This window comes from Neolamprologus multifasciatus, chromosome 23 (assembly GCF_963576455.1).
Source record: "Neolamprologus multifasciatus chromosome 23, fNeoMul1.2, whole genome shotgun sequence".
NCBI lineage: Eukaryota > Metazoa > Chordata > Actinopteri > Cichliformes > Cichlidae > Neolamprologus > Neolamprologus multifasciatus.
Window position 1 is genome coordinate 24,135,277 of NC_140460.1, and position 18,004 is coordinate 24,153,280.

General features: G+C 39.7%; 2 protein-coding genes across 7 annotated transcripts in view; both read right to left on the bottom strand.

Annotated features, from left to right (window-relative positions):
- Positions 1-1,040, bottom strand: part of ptprnb (protein tyrosine phosphatase receptor type Nb) — a 52,318-nt gene extending 51,278 nt beyond the window's left edge. Inside the window, exon 1 of one of the 4 annotated variants that reach the window (XM_085152205.1) lies at positions 7-1,040. In XM_085152205.1, coding sequence (XP_085008331.1) covers positions 7-106 — 100 coding nt within the window. In that variant the 5' untranslated portion in view covers positions 107-1,040. The remainder of the gene's footprint in view (positions 1-6) is intronic. The other 3 variants (XM_085152206.1, XM_085152204.1, XM_085152207.1) reach the window with 3 other exon arrangements.
- A 460-nt stretch (positions 1,041-1,500) lies between these two features.
- dnpep (aspartyl aminopeptidase) lies at positions 1,501-16,804 on the bottom strand. Of its 3 annotated transcripts, none has more exons than XM_085152228.1 (15): positions 16,193-16,804; positions 15,734-15,824; positions 13,752-13,840; positions 10,864-10,977; positions 10,370-10,495; positions 9,373-9,497; positions 9,002-9,086; positions 8,578-8,685; positions 6,236-6,313; positions 5,715-5,795; positions 5,266-5,426; positions 5,098-5,137; positions 4,901-5,002; positions 3,736-3,903; positions 1,501-2,842 (listed from the first exon to the last, which is right to left on the bottom strand). In XM_085152228.1, the coding sequence occupies exons 1-15, from the start codon at positions 16,388-16,390 to the stop codon at positions 2,792-2,794; spliced, it is 1,617 nt and encodes a 538-aa protein (XP_085008354.1). In that variant the 5' UTR covers positions 16,391-16,804; the 3' UTR covers positions 1,501-2,791. The 3 variants fall into 3 exon arrangements, with proteins under 3 accessions (XP_085008354.1, XP_085008355.1, XP_085008356.1); XM_085152229.1 differs by lacking the exon at positions 16,193-16,804 and adding an exon at positions 16,050-16,169; XM_085152230.1 differs by lacking the exon at positions 16,193-16,804 and adding an exon at positions 15,956-15,979.
- Between the last annotated feature and the right edge of the window lie 1,200 nt (positions 16,805-18,004).

The following is an 18,004-nucleotide window of genomic DNA, read 5'->3' on the forward strand; positions in this document are numbered from 1 at the left end:
TCTTACCGTGTCGGCCGGCCGAGCACAGCCGGCAAGAGGCGGTGAGGAGGAGGAGGCACAGAGATGCCCAGAGCCGCGGTGACCGCATGGTACATCCAACATCCATCGGAGCGAGGAGGGGAGAGCCGCCGCCGCTGCTGCGCTTCTACCAGCTCTCCATGTCTGAGGAGAAGCTGCTGCTGGAGGAGGGATGGAGAGGAAGTGTAAGGCTGAGAGACAGAGACGCAGAGAGAGAGAGAGAGAGAGAGAGAGAGAGAGCGAGGAGGGATGGGTGGATAATCCGAGCCACAGGAGGCGCTAAACTGTAAAAACTAAAGGAAACATCATTAAAAGCGTCATTAAATCCAGAGTTTAAGTAGAAACAGCAGACGTAAAACTGCAAGAGGTGTCTGTAATATTTAGAAAATGTGCAAATTAGATGCATAATAAAAAAAATACAGGACGACTTAGTGGGGCTAACGTCATCATCTCTGGCACTCTGTTTTTCAAACACACGCAAGTGTTTGCCATAGCCTGTATATAAAAGATGGACGTGGCCACCGTGACATCAAACGTGGCTGTTTTGAACTCAATTTTTAAGCTTTAATTATGTTTTAAGCCCTGTTTTTTTTGTTGTCTTTTTTTAATGTCATCATAAGTGACCATATTTGGACAAACAGGTGCAGTGCTACATTATTAAAATAAAGCTTGGTTAGCAAGGTGCCCACTCCACATCACATCTTCGATTTCCACGATCCTGCCTGACCTTCACAGCACTATTCACACACTCGTCCTTCAGAGTTACCCCTACTTCTCTTTTCTTTGTACTATCAATCACATCACAAGTGATTGTTTTAAAATCATTTAATCAAGAGCTAAAGTTTCTATCCAGAGCTTTTAAGGCTCATTTGCAAAAATATGTGATCGGTTTTAAAGTTATCTGAGCCACTTGAGATGCTTAAGAGTTAGAAAAACGCATAAATGCATAAACACTGAAAATATCCTCCTCTGTGTACCATGCATGTATTCGTTTGATCAAACTTGTTAAAATTATAAGTTTAAAAAGCTTTGAAAATTGTAATATTCAACAAAATGACAATGAAAACAATAAACTTATTCAATATGTTTTAACCAGCAGCCATAATTCTTTCTTATTTCAGCGTTCTTGCTTGTTTTTCACCTAGGTTTTGTAATTTCAGGTGATTCATTTTGATGAATTCCCCAACAGGATTGTAATCGACTTTCTAACAGAGCCCGCGAGAGTAAAAGCAGGATTAAGGAGTGCCTTCTTCTTCTTGCTGCATCTTGATATGGCTCATAAGTCCTCCTCATCCTGCCAAGAAACTGTCCGGCACTTGGCAGAGCGGCACATCCAGTTCCTCGCTGCATTTTATTAAAACAGAGGAGGTGAAATTAAATTACTGCAGCCTCCCCTGCAGCATGAAACGTTCACATTTACCTCCACTCTGTGTTTACCGACACCACCAACAAGAAAATAATAAAAACAGGGCGAGACAGAAGGGATTTTAAACATTTTTTTAAAGTTTCTTCTACACAATTTCATTTCATAAGAAAGACATGAGGTCTTGAAGTAGTGCAGCTTTTTCGTCCGATATAATCGAACACAATAATCACAGCAAGATCAGATTTAAAACCTAGAATCATCCACACCCAAGAAAAGACATTTTTATAAAAGGATTCAACCCACTCTCACTCCCACTCGATCACCTCAGAATCAGCTCATTTTATATAAAGTACAGTAACTTCAGTATATTTAATGTTACAGGCCCCTCGACGTGCATCATGGCATTATTTTTCCAGCATTTTTGATCTGTTCAAATTTCACAAGAACATATACACATTTAAGCTCTGCTCAAAACTGCAACAGAGCCAAATATACACCCAAAATCCAGTATCCCTGGAAAGCTCCAATCTAATTTAAATTGGTGACAAACATAAATAACATGTAAACATGGTCAGGTGAGTCTGAGGTACCGGTGGGAACATCTGGTTCATATTTGGTTGATTTTATATCGCTAAGAGAGGACCACTGATCTTGATGCACTGAAAGTTAATTTGTCGCATTATTATATTTCTAAATCATTATACACAACATGTGAACTTCATGCGTCTCTGTTAGCATGTCGAAGTGTTCTTGGGCAAGACACTGAATCTCAAACTGCTCCCACACAGTACTGGAGTGTAAATGTGTGAGATGGTGAAAAAGTGCTTAAAGGGGAGAGAATAAACCAATGTATGAATGCGGCTCAGAGTGTTAAAAGTTATTTCAACTGCAGAAGGAATCACGACTAGAAGATAAGCCTGGTATCCAAATGTAAGGAAAAAGGAGACTTTTCATATCCTAGAACTTCTTTTTTAACAGGCCGCCTGTCACGCATGGTGATGATGTCTCTTGAAAGTTTACCCAAAGCGCACATTTGAAAGTTTTCTCCAGCGAATCATCAGAAGATCAATAGAAACAAGATTTACTCTTCAGATTTACACCCACTCAAAGTGCCACAAACTGATTTGGCTGCAGTTTTTATGTGTACTTGAAGCTATGAAAGATCCAAAACACTAAAATACTGGTTGAATTTTGCCTGGTTTCATTAAATATACTAAAGTTACTATACTTTAAGAAAGTGTTGATTCTGAGGGGGTCAGGTTATTTTAAAAGATACATTTTTTTGGCATTTAAATCACAAACAAAGCACTGCAGATTTGCAGAAGATTTTAAAATAATGCAGTGGTTCACTGACAATGACATGTCTGTATAATCCTTTATTCAAGATCAGCTGTGGCTGTCCCAGCTCTAGTCAACGACCAGCGTGCTCCTCACGGTGGGAAACAACTCGAAGAAACCCTGCAGAAGCGAGAAGAAGCAGAAAACAGGAAGTGACAGCAAAGTTTAATATCACTAAGATTTTTTAAAGTAGATGAAAAAGCACAATAACAGGTAAAAATATAACCTAAAAAAAACTCTGTCAAATGCCAGCAATGAGATCACTTAATCTGATTCTTATGCCACAGCTGGACAGTTCAAACCTGACATATTCTGACTAGAACTGTGACAAACGGATATTTCGTTGACAGCTCAGGCGCTCATGACTATTTTTCCTCAGTAATTTAGGAGTTGACAAGTAGAAATACATTAGTAAAGCACCATGGAGGTTCTCAAAATATTAACAATGTAAAGAGGAATGTAAGTTTATAAAATGTTCAACAATTGGCTTATACAGGCTTAAAAATGACTGAACAGCCCCCAGATTGAGAGCCTTGGTTTGAACAGACAGAAAGATAAAAAAAATTTGCATACAGCACTTTTCCAAACTCAAATAAACAACAGCAAATAAAACATGGCATAATTAATAAAAAAAAGGTTTAAATCAATTTAATAAAATATGTTAAAGTGTTATTTAAGCAACTTTCAAAAGTAGCTGCAGACTTACAACAAAGTAAAGCAATGATAATAACAATTAAAGTCAGTTGTGTTTTACCATGTAACCATCACTTTTGGTATTTATACTTCATTAATCACGTCCTTTATAGAAAACAAATTTACAAGGACATGAATTAGGGGAGACACACAAATCTTACCTAAGCAACAGAGGATGTTTGGATCAAACTGCTGATGAAGCTGTCAGCTCTAGCAGGAAATCCAAACTTTATGAAGCTATTAAGTGTGTGAATTCAAAAGTAAAACCAGCTGGTCTATTAATTAGCTCTACATAATTCACACCTAATTTGAGCTATTACCTTGAAAAGGGTGGTGCTCTGTAGGACACTGGATGTACAGCACATCTCCCTAATGGAGTGCATGGAGAGCTCCGGGGAGCCGATGTCCACCACGGGGATGCCGAGACGGGCCGCCATGATGGGACCGATGGTGGTTCCACAGGGGCTGTCGTTACGGACCATCACGTCCTACAAGAAGACCAACAGGAACTCTCAGACTATTAAGTTAGAGTAAAAATAAAAACTGCCTCTAGTGGGTATTAAGAGGCACTGCAGGTATATATATATATATATATATATATATATATATATATATATATATATATATATATATATATATATATATATATATATATATATATATATATATATATATATATATATATAACAGCAAAGTGCAGTAATAACGCTCATGAATTGAAATGAGAATAGTGTAAATAAATTTGGTGTGACCACCTTTATTCTTCAGCACAGTCTGAACTCTCTTACTCAAGATTTCTTGTCATTTCTTTAAGTAATCGATAGTTTTATATTCCTGCCAAGTCTTCTTTTGTCCTCCAATTCTCCAGTTTCCTCAGATTTTTTTTAGTGTGTCCTTATATGTCAAGTTTTCAGCTAATAGCTCTTTAGGAATCACCTTGTTGGTACAAAAATATTATTTTATGTCTGTCAAACTGTGTTAATTTTGGTATTTCATAGATTCAAATAAAGAAAGGAGAACAAATGATGTGCTTTTGTGACAGGCTGCTAGTAACAGATTGCCTAAAGACACAATTTAAACTCGGTCCTTTTGTCTTATTATTTTACAAATACATTCCACTTCAATAAAATGACATTCTTGGGTCGATCCATTTGTCACATTTTATTTTATTGTTTAAATCGAACTTGATGCTGCCACATAGTCTCTTCTTCACAGTGAGGAATACAGCTTATTAACGTAACACTAGTATCCATTGGTATCAGTACTGGAACTGGAGAAGCTGGATCTTTGCAACTAATTCCAGGACATAACATGTAAACATCTGGAAAAGTGCTTTTACATAAATACTGATATCACAGAAAACAAGCTGAGTTCTTCATGATTTACAGTGACATAAACGCCGCCGTTTTAATTCCTGTTTCTTAACTTTTATTGCAAACAGTCTTCTACAATCACACAAATGCCATCACTCAGTTCTCAATTTACCTGCAGCGGCACGTTGACCTTGCTGGCGACCTCTCTGACAACGGAGGCGGTGACAGCTGTAGTTGCGTAACGCTGGTTGCTGTTGAACTTGATTACCGGGCCCTGAAACAAAAGAAGAAGAAAAAAAAAAAAATCACACAGGAAATCAACCACCTGATGAGTCTCCTAAACTTTAAATAGCAATTAAATTGACTCACCTTGTGAAAAGCCGGCCGGTGGTTCTCCTCATGTTTCTCCCTGAGAGGAAACAAAATTAAAAACATATCAAACTAGAATACAAATGAAGACCGGCGATTACAGGTTCTTTCTCGAATGACCGTTTAGTGCAAATGTCTGAGAGCACGTAATCTCATGCTGATACTGACTGGTAGTTGGGGTGCACGGCGTGCGCCATGTCAGCGCTGATCATGAAGGAGAGCGGCGCCGCCTGCTGGAAGGCGGTGAGGTTGGAGGGGGAGGAGGCGAGGCGGCTGAGAATGAGCTCTGTCAGGTTGGACTGAGCGCCCTGAGCGCTCCCTGATCCCACCTACAGGAAACAGGCCACACTGTAAAAAATACACCCAGGTAGTTTCACCTGCAGGCGATGACATCATTCTTCATCGCTCTGCTGGTTGTTTTCACGTATTTTCACGTGAGATATCCAGAGCAAACAGCAGCTTTGCATCATCTCAGAATCACCTGTATAGGAGCTTTTAATTATTATTATTATTACTATTTAATTATGAGACACTAAAGCTGCTGTTTGCCTGCTTCTCTGGTATCCTGGCTGCCCCACACTGGCCCATTCTCCTCTCTAAAAGCTTGGTGGACTCACCTCCTCGTTGTCGTACAGAGTGATCATACGGACGTTGGGATCTTTAGCCAGAGAGTCTGCTGTGCAGGACTCCATCAGCCCCTGAGCAAGAAAGAGGAAGTGAGGACTGAGAAACGTGGCTCGGTGTGATTAAAAACCTCCGTCTGCTTTGTGAGATATGTGAAAAACATTTGGGAGAGTCTTTGTGAGGAAGAAATTAGCACGAGTTCATTTAACTGAATCCCAGCTTAATGCAGGTTATTTACATTTTCATGCAGAACATTCAAATGTTAAAGCTTTTAAAGTAAATCTTTCCATTATTTTTAAACTAAACAACAGAACAAAACACATTTGCTGCATTTAACGGCGAAGAACTATAAATAAACTGAAAATATACATATAAATGTTTTTTTCAAGCTCAGGGGAGGCAGTGGGAACAAAATGAAAGACACAAGAAGAAAAAGAGAAATAAATCCTTTTTCTTTCTCTGGCCTGGTAGTAAAAGTGAAATTGTGCTTGCAGCAGGTGGAAAAGCGACTGACCCGCAGGGCGCAGTAGCAGCTGTGCAGGTTGTCCAGACGAGGAGAGTAAATGAACTCCTCGTACACGCCTCCTAAAGCCTGCAGAGACAAGAGAGGAAGCCACCGACTCACGTTTTGTTACTAGACTTACAGAACATAAACGGTCAGATTTAAAAAAAACTTTCAACTCTGTTCAATCTCATATACATAACTCACACTAGTGTGGCATTTTTATTTTCTTTAAGTGGATATACTTCATTTAGAGCTGTGTACACAGTCATCAGTGCTTAAACAGCTTTTTTAATGATTAAAGAGCACAAGAACAGAAGGTGACCTGTTATTGAGAGAAAAATAAACTAATGGTGCCAATATAATACTAGAGAAATATATAAATAAATATCACTAATAATGAAATAAAACAAGGATGTTTCCGGGACATTATGTTTCCTCTAATTTATCCTCCTGGAGCATTTTTCTTTCCATTACAAAGACTCTGTAAGTACCATCATAACTCTCCACTGTTTCAAATATAGTCACCAACGCTGCACAAATTTTACTCCAGCAAGTAGTCCCTACCAAACATGCCTGGAATAAGTGAGCAGAATGAGAGTCTGCCCTTTCGACCTTCTTTCATAAAACTGTTGAGGAGTTTCATTTAAACCGAGGCTGGAAGTCTCACAGAGTCATCGAGGTGAAAAACAGAGTGTGAAGAGAAGCTCCTGTATGCCTTATAGTGTGTTTGAATCTGGAAGACTGCTTTCTCTCATCTGATCAATATCACTAAAATTAGAAATCCTGTCTCAGAGTGATGCTGAAAAAAATAACTGGTACATTTATTACTTCATTGTAACATCTTATCATTATGAAGCTGTTCTAAAAGCTCTCTGAAAAGTCTCCGGTTGATCCCAAACACATCAAAGAACGGAATTTAAAGTCCTTCTCCTCACACACACTACTCTGAAAAACCTCGAGTCCCCATCATTTCTTTACATTTTGCTTCCAGACTTTGCTGTAATTTTGAAAGTGCTTGTAAGCGACAATTCTCCCAAATTTCTGAAGCTCTTTCAAAGTGTTTCTTTGGACAGTGGCTGCTTTTTCAGTCCAGTCGTTGTACCTAACCATTTTTAGTTAATCCTTAACGCTGACCTAAGAATCATTCAAGCATGAAAACGGTACCTTACTCAATTATCAACTTAGCAAAGAACCAATTTTGAATTGTATCTTCATGCAGAAAAACACAATTTGTTACCATTTCTTTAGTTGAATCTATGAAAAATCCCAAACACAACACAGTTTGACAGACATAAAATAGTATTTTTCACCAGCGAGGTGATTCCCAAAGAGCGGTTAGCTAAAAACTTGGTGTCTCTCTGCATGGTGTGCAGTGTGTCCTTAAAAAAAAATTGAGGAACCCGGACAAGTGGAGGACAAAAAAAAAAAAAAAAAAAAAAAAAAAAAAGTGGAATATTTCTGCATGCTTCAATAAATTGCTGCGCACATTTCATACGTTCTTAGCAAAAATATAAAGATACAAGGGGTGACTCAAGACTTTTGCACAGTACTGTACTAATCCCTGAATAGTCAGAGCCCATCATTTCTTGTCTAAACTGTATCACATCAACAGAGCACTTCGCTCTCAGACTGCAGGCTTACTTGTAGTTCCTAAATATTTAAAAGTAGAATGGGAGGCAGAGCCTTCAGCTTTTAGGCCCCTCTTCACTGGAATAAGCTCCCAGTTTGGACTCAGGAGACAGACACCATCTTTACTTTTAAGATTAGGCTTACACTTAAAAGCTTCTCTCTCTCTCTCTCTCTATGGGTAGGTCTTTACAGTATGAAGCACACTGCTGAGAACCGGTGCTCTAAAAACTATACTCAAATTAATCTAACTTACTGGAATAAAATCAGAGCCATAGAAGCTCAACTTGTTTTATTCACACATCTGAAATGAAACCTGACATAAGATGTTTTAGAGTTTTAGTCGCTTTAAGTTTCTCTGAAATGCCTGCAGAGTCAATCTGAGCTAACTGTGCAGACATCGCTCTCCTTCCTTTGTTGTGACAGATACTTAAGCCTACTAATGCAATTGATGGCATTTTCAAGCTAAATCTTGAGTGCGCCCAAGCCTCAGTCTACCTTCATTTATCAGTTTGTCCACATTTCTCTTCATGCTGGTTCTTCTTGGCAGCCAAACACATGATCATTTTGGATCTACTGACCTGATTCAAACAAACTGCATGTGTTTGTCTTGGATTCTTTGCCAGCTGTCATAAAACTGATTAAACTAAAGACATCGGCCGACCTCCTGGGATCATCACTGCATTGAAAGTGACAGGAAGTCAATGGTTTACTCGCGGACTCACCGCAGGCTGCGTGTCAGCCAGACACAGCTCAAAGTCCAGCAGAGCTTCTGGCTCGACTCCCAGCTCCGAGCACAGCACCTTCACCAGCGCCGGGTGGTGTTTCTCCGCCTGAGGAGGGGACACAAAGCACAATGCAGCATCTTTAAGACTCATGTTCGTGATGTCAGCTGAAGGGACGCGGTTTATCTTTAGCTTTCAGACACCAAATCTGATAGATTATCTTTTCTTATCCCAGAGATCACTCAGGCCTCAAAATGATCTAAATATTCTGCATTTCCCAGCTTCTGCAGGCCAAGGTATCTCAGCATTTTAAGGTATCTGAAAGTTTCATTTAAGAGCTTTTAATACCAATTTTTACCCAAATTTTGGATGAATGAATGTAATCCCATTCAGGGCTTTTTACAGATCTGTAGGTTGGGGTTACCGTGCTGGCAGCAGAGGAGGCGTCTCCAGAGGACGCCGAGCCTGTCTCCAGTTCCTCCTGGACGGCAGTGGCGATGATGGGCACACTGAGACAGATGAAACATACAGACTATAAACCAAAGCTCATCTCAAAGTCACATCAATGATGAACTAAAAATACTCTGACAACAAGAAAAGGCAATGACACACAGGATTCCCTGCTTATCTATGACATCACACAGATCCAAGGGTAGAATAGAAGCCCGAAATAAAGTGCTCACAGGGATTAGGTTTTATTATTTGTGCCTGTGTCCATGTTTAATATGAGCTTCCACTGTAACAAATTCAATAAAAGTGTTGCATTTCATAGAAGTGTTGCATTTAGTAACTGACAGGTGGTTCTCCTTGTTGGGCCCGAAGGAGTCGTTAATGTCCCGCTGCAAGTGGATGGCCAGGTGAGGGATCCTGAGCAGAGGCCTGGAGACGTGAACGAGTCGATTCACCAGCTTCCCGCCACTCTGAAGTAAAAAAATATGGAGTTTCCATCACATCAAAAGGACATTACATAAACTAACTGTGGGCCACATTTAGCTCAGAAAACAGGATCCCAGTTTACGGATCTACATTGGCCAGAAAATAATTAACAAATCACACTTGAACAGGGATTCCTGCATGCACACATTAAGAGGAAATCAACAGCATGGATCATGTAATCAGAAACAGTTGTGAATGTGTCACTGTTGTCAAAGCTCCTACTGATTGTTATATTGTTTTTTTTCCTCAACGGACTCAACAGAAGATGATCCCACGCTGCTTCAATAATGTTAAGGTGACTGATAGTGTTCCACTGTGTGTTTTTCTTTTTCTAAGGTCTTTGGAAAAGGTATTGCCTGTCTGAATTTTCTGAATCATGCAGCTGTGTATATGTGATGTTTTGCTGTAAAAAGCGATTCAATTACTCATTTAAGCAGGTTTACTGTTGTGTCACAGTCTGGCTCGAGCTGACAGCTGTAGGCGAGACATTTAGCCTCTCGTCCTCAGTGGTGCACTCGATAAATGTCATCAAAAAAGCAGCACCGAAGTTTGACATTTTATAGAGGAATGGGTCAAAGCTGATGGTCAGGCTCCGCATAGAAAGCAAAACCAGTTTCCTGATTAGAAAGAAAATTTCTTCATGTTTTTGGTCATAAATTTACATACATTTTATTTTACAGAAAAATAGATACATATTTATATCAAATTTAAGACCAAAACCTTATAATTGAGCCTTACAATGAATTTTACAATTCTGTATGTTATATTCTGTACAACTTTAAAAAAAACAACAAAAGAAAACCAGACAGCACAGATTTAATAGTAAGCCACAGAAGTAAACATAAAAACACGCTACCTTGACCATAACGCGGCCTGCGATGGTGAGATCACGGTCAAACCAGGTGTTCCAGATTCCGCCGCCGTAGCACTCCACGCCAACCTGCAGGCATCCCTGCTTGGTCCTCTTAGACCTCGGCTTCACCTGGAAGCACAAACACAATCAATAATCTGATAATCAAAAAATAAACACAATCATGATTTTTCTTCCCTTCTTTTGGTACAAAGAATTTGGATGAGGTTGCCTCAGTGCTCAGAATATTCTAAGACCTTAAAATGACTAAAACTAAACCATGTTGGTTCTCCAGACAGACGCAGCTTTTCCATTGGCGTCCAAAACTCCTAAACATGAAGAAGGAGTTGATAGTAAAATAAAAACCATTCCTCATGACTCTCAGCATCGGCTCAGCTTCACTCTCCTCATGTTTCAGCTCCTCCCCGCTGTGGTTTGGCTTCGCATCCAGGGTCGAAGAAAAGAGCTGACAACAGGTGAACGAGTGGGCGGAGTCTCACCTTGAGGCAGGGGCTGTCTGTGTGGGCGCCGATCATCGAGAAGCCGTTTCCCGGCAGGTAGCGTCCACCCACCGCAAAGGCAATGATGCTGGAGAAGTTCCTGGTCAAAAAGTACTGCAGAGAGAAGACGGGAAGCAAGTTTAGCACCATTATGGTCGCCCTTGAAGCAAGACTGCTAAACATAGCCAAGTCCACCAATCAGAAACAACCTGCTTGTGATTGGTAGATTCAAATGGAGTTTTTATGCCTGCTCCTGAATTTTGGATCACATTATTATTTTCATATTGATACATATATATACACATGCATACACGTACATATATGTGTATATATATGTGTATACATCTATATATATGTATATGTGTATATATATGTGTACACATCTGCACTCGACAGTGCAGCCTAGGCGGAGTAGTCGAACGCAGATTCACTGAGCGCAGGGCAAGCTAGCGAGACAGAAGTTAAGCTCTCCTTGCAACATGGCAAATTGAACCTCCCCCACCCTCATTCAGATCTGGCGTTTGGAACTATTTTGGTTTTCATGTGACGTATGACCCTGAAGGTAAGCGCGTCATGGACTAAAGTAAAACAGTATGTTGGATGTGCCAGCAATGCTCAATTACATGGGTGGGAACTAGTGTGTTAGCGCAGTTAGCTCGTTGACGTGTTGGCCGTCCAGCCCCACGCACGGGGCGATCCACGGTAGCTCGTTAACGGAGATTTGCCGTGTTGTGGCGTTAACGTCATTTCAACGAGATTTACGCTGACAGCACTAGTGGGAACACAACGAATATGACTGCACATTTACGCCGACATCATCCTAGTGCAAAGACAAGTGGAAGCAGACAAAAACAACAAGGACGCATGCTACAAACTTTACCCGAGTCATTTAGACAGCCGTTAGCACATGATTCTCCTCATGGGGACCTGATATGTTTAATATGCTGCTGAGAATATAGCCCAGAAGAAGCGTATAGTATAGCTTTTATTTTGGAAAGAGCCATTTCTCTGTAATAAACTCTTTTCCAAAGATGAGTGATTCCTCAATCAGATACAGGGCTCGCAAAATCGCTAGCCCGACGTCCCGGGGCTAGCGATTTTTCCAGTCGGGCTGCTCTGCCCTGCCCGTCGGCCTATTGTAGGAAGGAAAAATATATGTCAATGCTTTTGCATTCTTTCGGAAATGTAGCTGGGTAATTATGTCATTGGCATCGGTGAGCCACTGTCAATATGTGACATATTGAAATCGCATTTGAATTTGCGCTTCTTTTTTGCTTTCACTTTGCAATCGCGCGAACTGTGTATAGAGAGCGACAGCACTGATTGGTGAGTGATGATAATTTGCGCACCAATTCCTCTGACATCATCTTATCAATCGTTAGCTTACTATGCAAACATGACAAGTGAAATCTCCCGCAGCTTAAACATGTGAGAGGTTGATAGCGCAGAGAATCGCTGAGCGTTATGTGAGTCATTCATGGACAAAAGAATTTCTGTGGCTGCAATATGACGAGCTAAATAACCAGGGCTGCACAGAAGTCGTCCGCAGGTGCGCATTCGCTGTCAAAATAAAAAACGCGCACAAGATAAGAAGTTGCAACGCGTGTTTGCGTACATAAGATTTTCAGGAGGAGGACAGACATTTGTTTAGAACTCTTAAAGATGTCGAAGAAGCTCCTTTAAGCAATTACTGTGATGTTTCTCCACCTCCAAAGAAATGTCAGAAGGAGTCCGAACCACAAAAGAAGCGCGTATTCTCGGAAAAGTGGTTGCAGGAGGTGAGCTGGCTTCAAACAAATGATGAACGCACAGAGATGTGGTGCAGAATGTGCCGTGAAAATTTAATAAATGACAAATTAAAATAAATGAAATTTTTTTTGCATCGAAAAAATATCGAACCGAACCGTGAATTTTGTGTATCGTTGCACCCCTAATATATACATATACATATATATACATATACATATGCATATACATTCATTCATTTCCCTGAATTTTAAGGACGTGGCGGTGTAGACTTCGTGGCCCAACATATCCCAGAATGCATAGCGCGGCGGTGGGTGTGGATAATTTTGCCGAAAAAAATGGCGGACGAGGGGCGCCCGAAGAATAAACTTTAAGTAAGTACTGAATATCATGTCACTTATTTATGTGCAAATGTTTAATAACGAAGAACATTAAAACATTACTGTTGGCCACATGTCGGCAAAGTTATGTGACATTAGCGATGTTTGTACTAACTTGGTTTTAAAGCCTTTACTTTAAAATATACGCCGTTCAATAGCTGACCTTAATCTTACAGAGAATGATCAAAGCTCATGTAGAAACAAACAAACAAATGAACAAAAGATTTTCTCCTTCATTTCCGTCAAACAAAGCTGTATGTAACGTTTCCAGCTGTTAGTATCATGGTTGCTAGGCAACCTGGGCAGCGCAACGGAGGCTAGACCGTCCCATTTCACAAGCCTCGCACTTCCGGCCTTAGCGGTCTTTAAGTACGCGGCCCTTGAGGATTGTTGAGGCTGCGTACCTTAAGGCTGCAGACCCTGAATTGGGATACAGCCATACACACAAGGTAAAGGACTTCAGGATGTTAAAATACACGTTTAATTTTCAAAATAAAAGACCCTTAACTGTTATAGAAATTTACCAGGATACTTTAAAGGGTCTCTTTTTCCCAAAACAAAATCTAATGTCAGATTTTCAAAACCAAAGGCCCTAGACTTTTACAGACATTTATCATGATACCTTCAAAATAAAAGCCCTTGGTTAGTTAGTGAACATGGTCAGATTTTCCAAATACAAATTCTGAAATTTCAGCATATACAGTTGAGAGTGCAATCTTGTGCAAACCATTTCGATTTCCGTTCTACTACTTTTTACCCCACCTTGCTGGCTGGCTTGATGTCCCACTGCTCCGTCTCCTTGAGCTCGATGAACCCAGCCTCCAGCAGATGCTGCCGACATTCTTCAACCACTGCAGGGCGAGAAAGCGGAGGAAACATGAAGTTTATTTGGTTTTGTTAAAGTCAAAGTGATCTATGCAGTCTGACTACATGCCTTACTGTCAGCGTTGGGCGCTGTTCGTCATGATTACTTTTCAATGCTGATTAAAGTACCGAGGCAACAGAGTCTGAGTTTTAGAGACTTCACTGTCACATTTAACTACTCCTCAGTAAATCAATGGGAGCTATTTTCTACTTTTCAGTTGTTTTTCAAACTAGTGAAAACTCAGATTTTGTTAAGCCTAAAATGAGGTAGAGATGAGTTTCAGAACAAAGACATGACTTTTAAGTGTCTATCTCTTCTCAACCAAGTGTGCGAAAGCTAATTAAAAGATGCTACCAATTCAATAATTAAATTACCAAAATAAACCAAAAAAAGTGCAAAACTTTACCTTTTGCACTTCATTCCTGTTAAGGAACTGAAAAATTAGTTTAATTCTTTGGTTTTTTTTATTTGTTGTTGGGGATAGAGTTCAGAGTTCAGAGGGCAAAGGTTGTAGACATGATGAAATATCTGTTCCATCTCAATCTTATCTCTCTGGCTCAAAGGTGATCTGAACTGCATCTCAGCTGGTTAATGCTGAAACATGAGAACCCGTTTATGCTCTGCTTACAGCAGAGAGGCACTCGCCGTCTTTCCTATCAAACTCAACCTGCTGCCTTCTCTTCACTGATTCTCACTGGTTTTAAAGCACAAAAGCAACAAACTGTCAGCATAAAAAACTTGGTGGGAGGAAAAACAGGTGTCAAATTTAAAATTGCACCACAAAGAAAATAGTGGCATACCCTGGACTCCTATAATGCATGTGTCATATACAACATACTGAACTGGTTGGTATGTGACTGGACCTGCTTTACTGAAGTTGTTTTACTTTCAGCTGCTTGTTAAATGAACTTTATTAAATGAGAAAACTTTCTCTTTAGAGACAGAAAATAAACCTCAGTTTCCAGCTGTGCATTTATTATAAGAGCAATGGTAAATTCAAATAACTGCTTAATTTTTCAATAATTTCAATAAAAATAATTTTCAATAATAATTTCAATAGATTTTTGTTAATTTAATGGTGTTTTTTCTTTTTTTTACCTGTTTAGGTATTTTCCATGTATTTGTTTCAGTTTTTCGTAATGTTACCAGTTCTTTCTTAGAATTTTCCCCTTTTTTAATTTTGCCAGTTTTTAATTTTGCCAATTTTCTTGTAAATGTCATTTTTTTCCCTCATGGATTTGTAGGAGGAATTTTTTCTAATGCATTTTTTATTTTATTTTTTTCCATCTTGCTAGAATTTTATTTATATCTTTTCTTATGAATTACAAGTGTTTCCTTGTAAATTTGGTAGTTCTTTCCCTCAGAAATGGGTGGCAATGTTTACCACATGCACATTTTTTTGTGTAAATTTGCAATATTAATCTTGAAATTTCTAAATTTCTTTTCCTCAAATCTTTAGCCACTTCATCCAGCTCCTTCTTTTTTTCCATTTATTCATTTACCTTCTGTGGCTCTAATGTACTGCCAATATTAGTATGCCAGTAAGACTCTCAATAAGCGAGCTACAACAGCCATGCACCAGTAACATTTTTAAGAAGTTGGACTTTTTCTTATTATGCTTACTATGTACTGAACATGATCGCCGAATTAAAAGCCTGCATCTGACAACACGGAGAAAGTTTGCAATAATACTTTACCTCATATAAACGGGTGCTGAGCTTCAACAGGACTTTAAATTCAAAGGTTTATGAACGGAGTTTGGTTCGGTACAATTTGGAACTTGGAAAAAAAACATTCAACGCTGCCATGTACGTAAGTTCCGTATGATACAGATTTTATTACATTTGAAGGGATAAATCCAGAGTTTTGCAGACTTTACCGTGATACGGAGACACTCCCCTGTTGACAAACTGCAGAAACTCTTTGGCTGCTGACTGCACGGCCTCTTTGGAGCTCTTCATGATCAGCGACTAAAGGGGAAAAAAGTATAAACAAGTGTGAAAACTGTGCGCAATAAAGAACAACTTGATCACAGTAAACGAGACAGCGAAGCTAGCAAGATCTTCGTAATCATGACAAACAGCTAGCAAGAGCCAGATACCGGCGCCTAATTTCAACTTCGGACTGTAAGTTGAGTTCTTATGTAGGATCTGTTTTTGTCCGATAATGGAACTAACTGTATTTTGCTAGCTAACCTAATCAAGAAACCCCGAGCTTTCAACGTCTTCTTCGTCACTCTTTTTTCTTTTTCTTTCGTGACTAAAGTCAACACAGTTGTAAGTGAGGAAGCACCGCCTCCACGTGACGGAGCCACAGTAATCATTGTTATGGCACTTACCTGCATTAACCGGACTTTGATATTCTGAAAAGGTACAAAGAAGACGAGCAGCGACAGATTAGCTGACAGCGGCGGAGAAAGGAGCAGAATCACAAACCGCGCAGCAGCGACTAGTGATGTGACATTCTGTATCGAGGCTTCAAAGCTTGTGTAATGGAGGGGACGTTTCCGCGATGCGCGTATCGAGGCTTGCTTCATTTATGGGAGGAGCTGAAAATGATGACGTCCGAAGCCTCGCTGCCCGGCTGTACCACGTGACTGGTTCATGAAGTGGTTCGAACTTTGCCGCGAGATATGACAGCGATATAAACCCCTCAGACTTCATTCAAAATGTGGGTGTTTGATGGAGAGTTGCGGTTAGTGAGAGTTTGGAGACAGTTTGGAGGTTTAGGAGAGTGAGGAGAGAAAGTCAGGAGAGAATGGAGCCAGCTAAGAAGAGGAGGATGTCCTCCCCTGTGTGGGAACATTTTGATCTTATTCCTCCCAACAAGGTATGTAAATTTCTACAGAAGATGTATTTTCATAATACTGATGGTGCAATACAATTTATGTTAAGCTGTCTTTACTTTTGTACAAGGTGAAGTGTTTGCTATGTGCCAGGGAGCTGGGATATAACAACAACACCTCACCCATGCTTAGGCACTACAGAGCTTTGCATGAGAATAAGGGGAACACTGATTGTGGAGCAAGACCAGGTGAGCCATCAAATGCCATGATAATATAGCATGCAGTAATGTTACTAAATGATATAACAATATTATACAACTGTAATAAGTTACGTGTGTGATATTTATATTTGTGCTTTGTCTTTGTCTTTCCTCAGGAGAACAATCTCAAATAGATGAAGACCTGGTTGGCATAGTGATTGAGGACTCCCAGCCATTTAGCATTGTGGAGGACAAAGGATTTAAAAGATTTGTTAAATCATTAAATCCTAGCTATGTTCTCCCCACTAAAAAGGCCATAAAAGCAGTGAAAATTTAGTTTTTACAGAATAAAATGTGGGCAGTGTGTAGCTGTCCATACCTCAACGTTACAAAAGCACAACCACTGTCCACACCCCAACCACACCTCACCTCACAGTAAATGATCATTTCCATTTTAAGCATTTCCAAATAATCATTTTCCATACTGCCAGTATAAATATACACAGTATACTGCATCACTACAATATACATGTTTTACACACTCCTTTTGTTGTTGACATTTACAGGCTGTGTGCAAAAGGCCACACTCTTCAAATTCATGCCAACTAATATTTTTACGTCCAGTAGGTGTCCTACTAGAGCAAATGAAGCTTCAATAAGCTTTGCGCTGGGGTGAACCAATTGGATGAAAAGCTTCAGTGCTTCATGAAGCTTCATCTGCCCATCACTAGCAGCGACACCCAGCGGTCAGGAGGCGCAATGGAACAGTTCACTGTCACAGGACTCTGCTTTCAGACTAATTCCTTCATTTATATATTAATATCAGTCATTACACTTTATACTGGGTCACTTTTATAATATATTTTACTTTATCATACCCTGAATGGAAATTTTTAGGTACACTTTGCTAGTACCAAATTGGAGCCACTTTTTTTTTGCCTTTGGAGCTGCTTCAATGCTTCATAGCATAGATTCAACAAGGTGCTAAAAACATGACAGCATCACACAGATGCTGCAGATTTGCCAGTTGCACATCCATAATGACAATCTTTTGTTCCACCACATACCACAGGTGCTTAATTGTTGACTGTGGAGGTTATTTCAGTACAGTTAGCTCATGTTCAATAAACTAGTTTGACATGATTTAAGCTTTGTGACATTTTCT

Coding starts and splice junctions, on each gene's coding strand:
- dnpep (XM_085152228.1), bottom strand. CDS start 16,390: ATGAAGCAAGCCTCGATACGCGCATCGCGGAAACGTCCCCTCCATTAC. Junction 10,978..13,751: donor ACATCAAGCCAGCCAGCAAG/GTGGGGTAAAAA, acceptor TTCTCTCTGCAG/TACTTTTTGACCAGGAACTT. Junction 5,427..5,714: donor CTCTGTACGACAACGAGGAG/GTGAGTCCACCA, acceptor TGTTTCCTGTAG/GTGGGATCAGGGAGCGCTCA.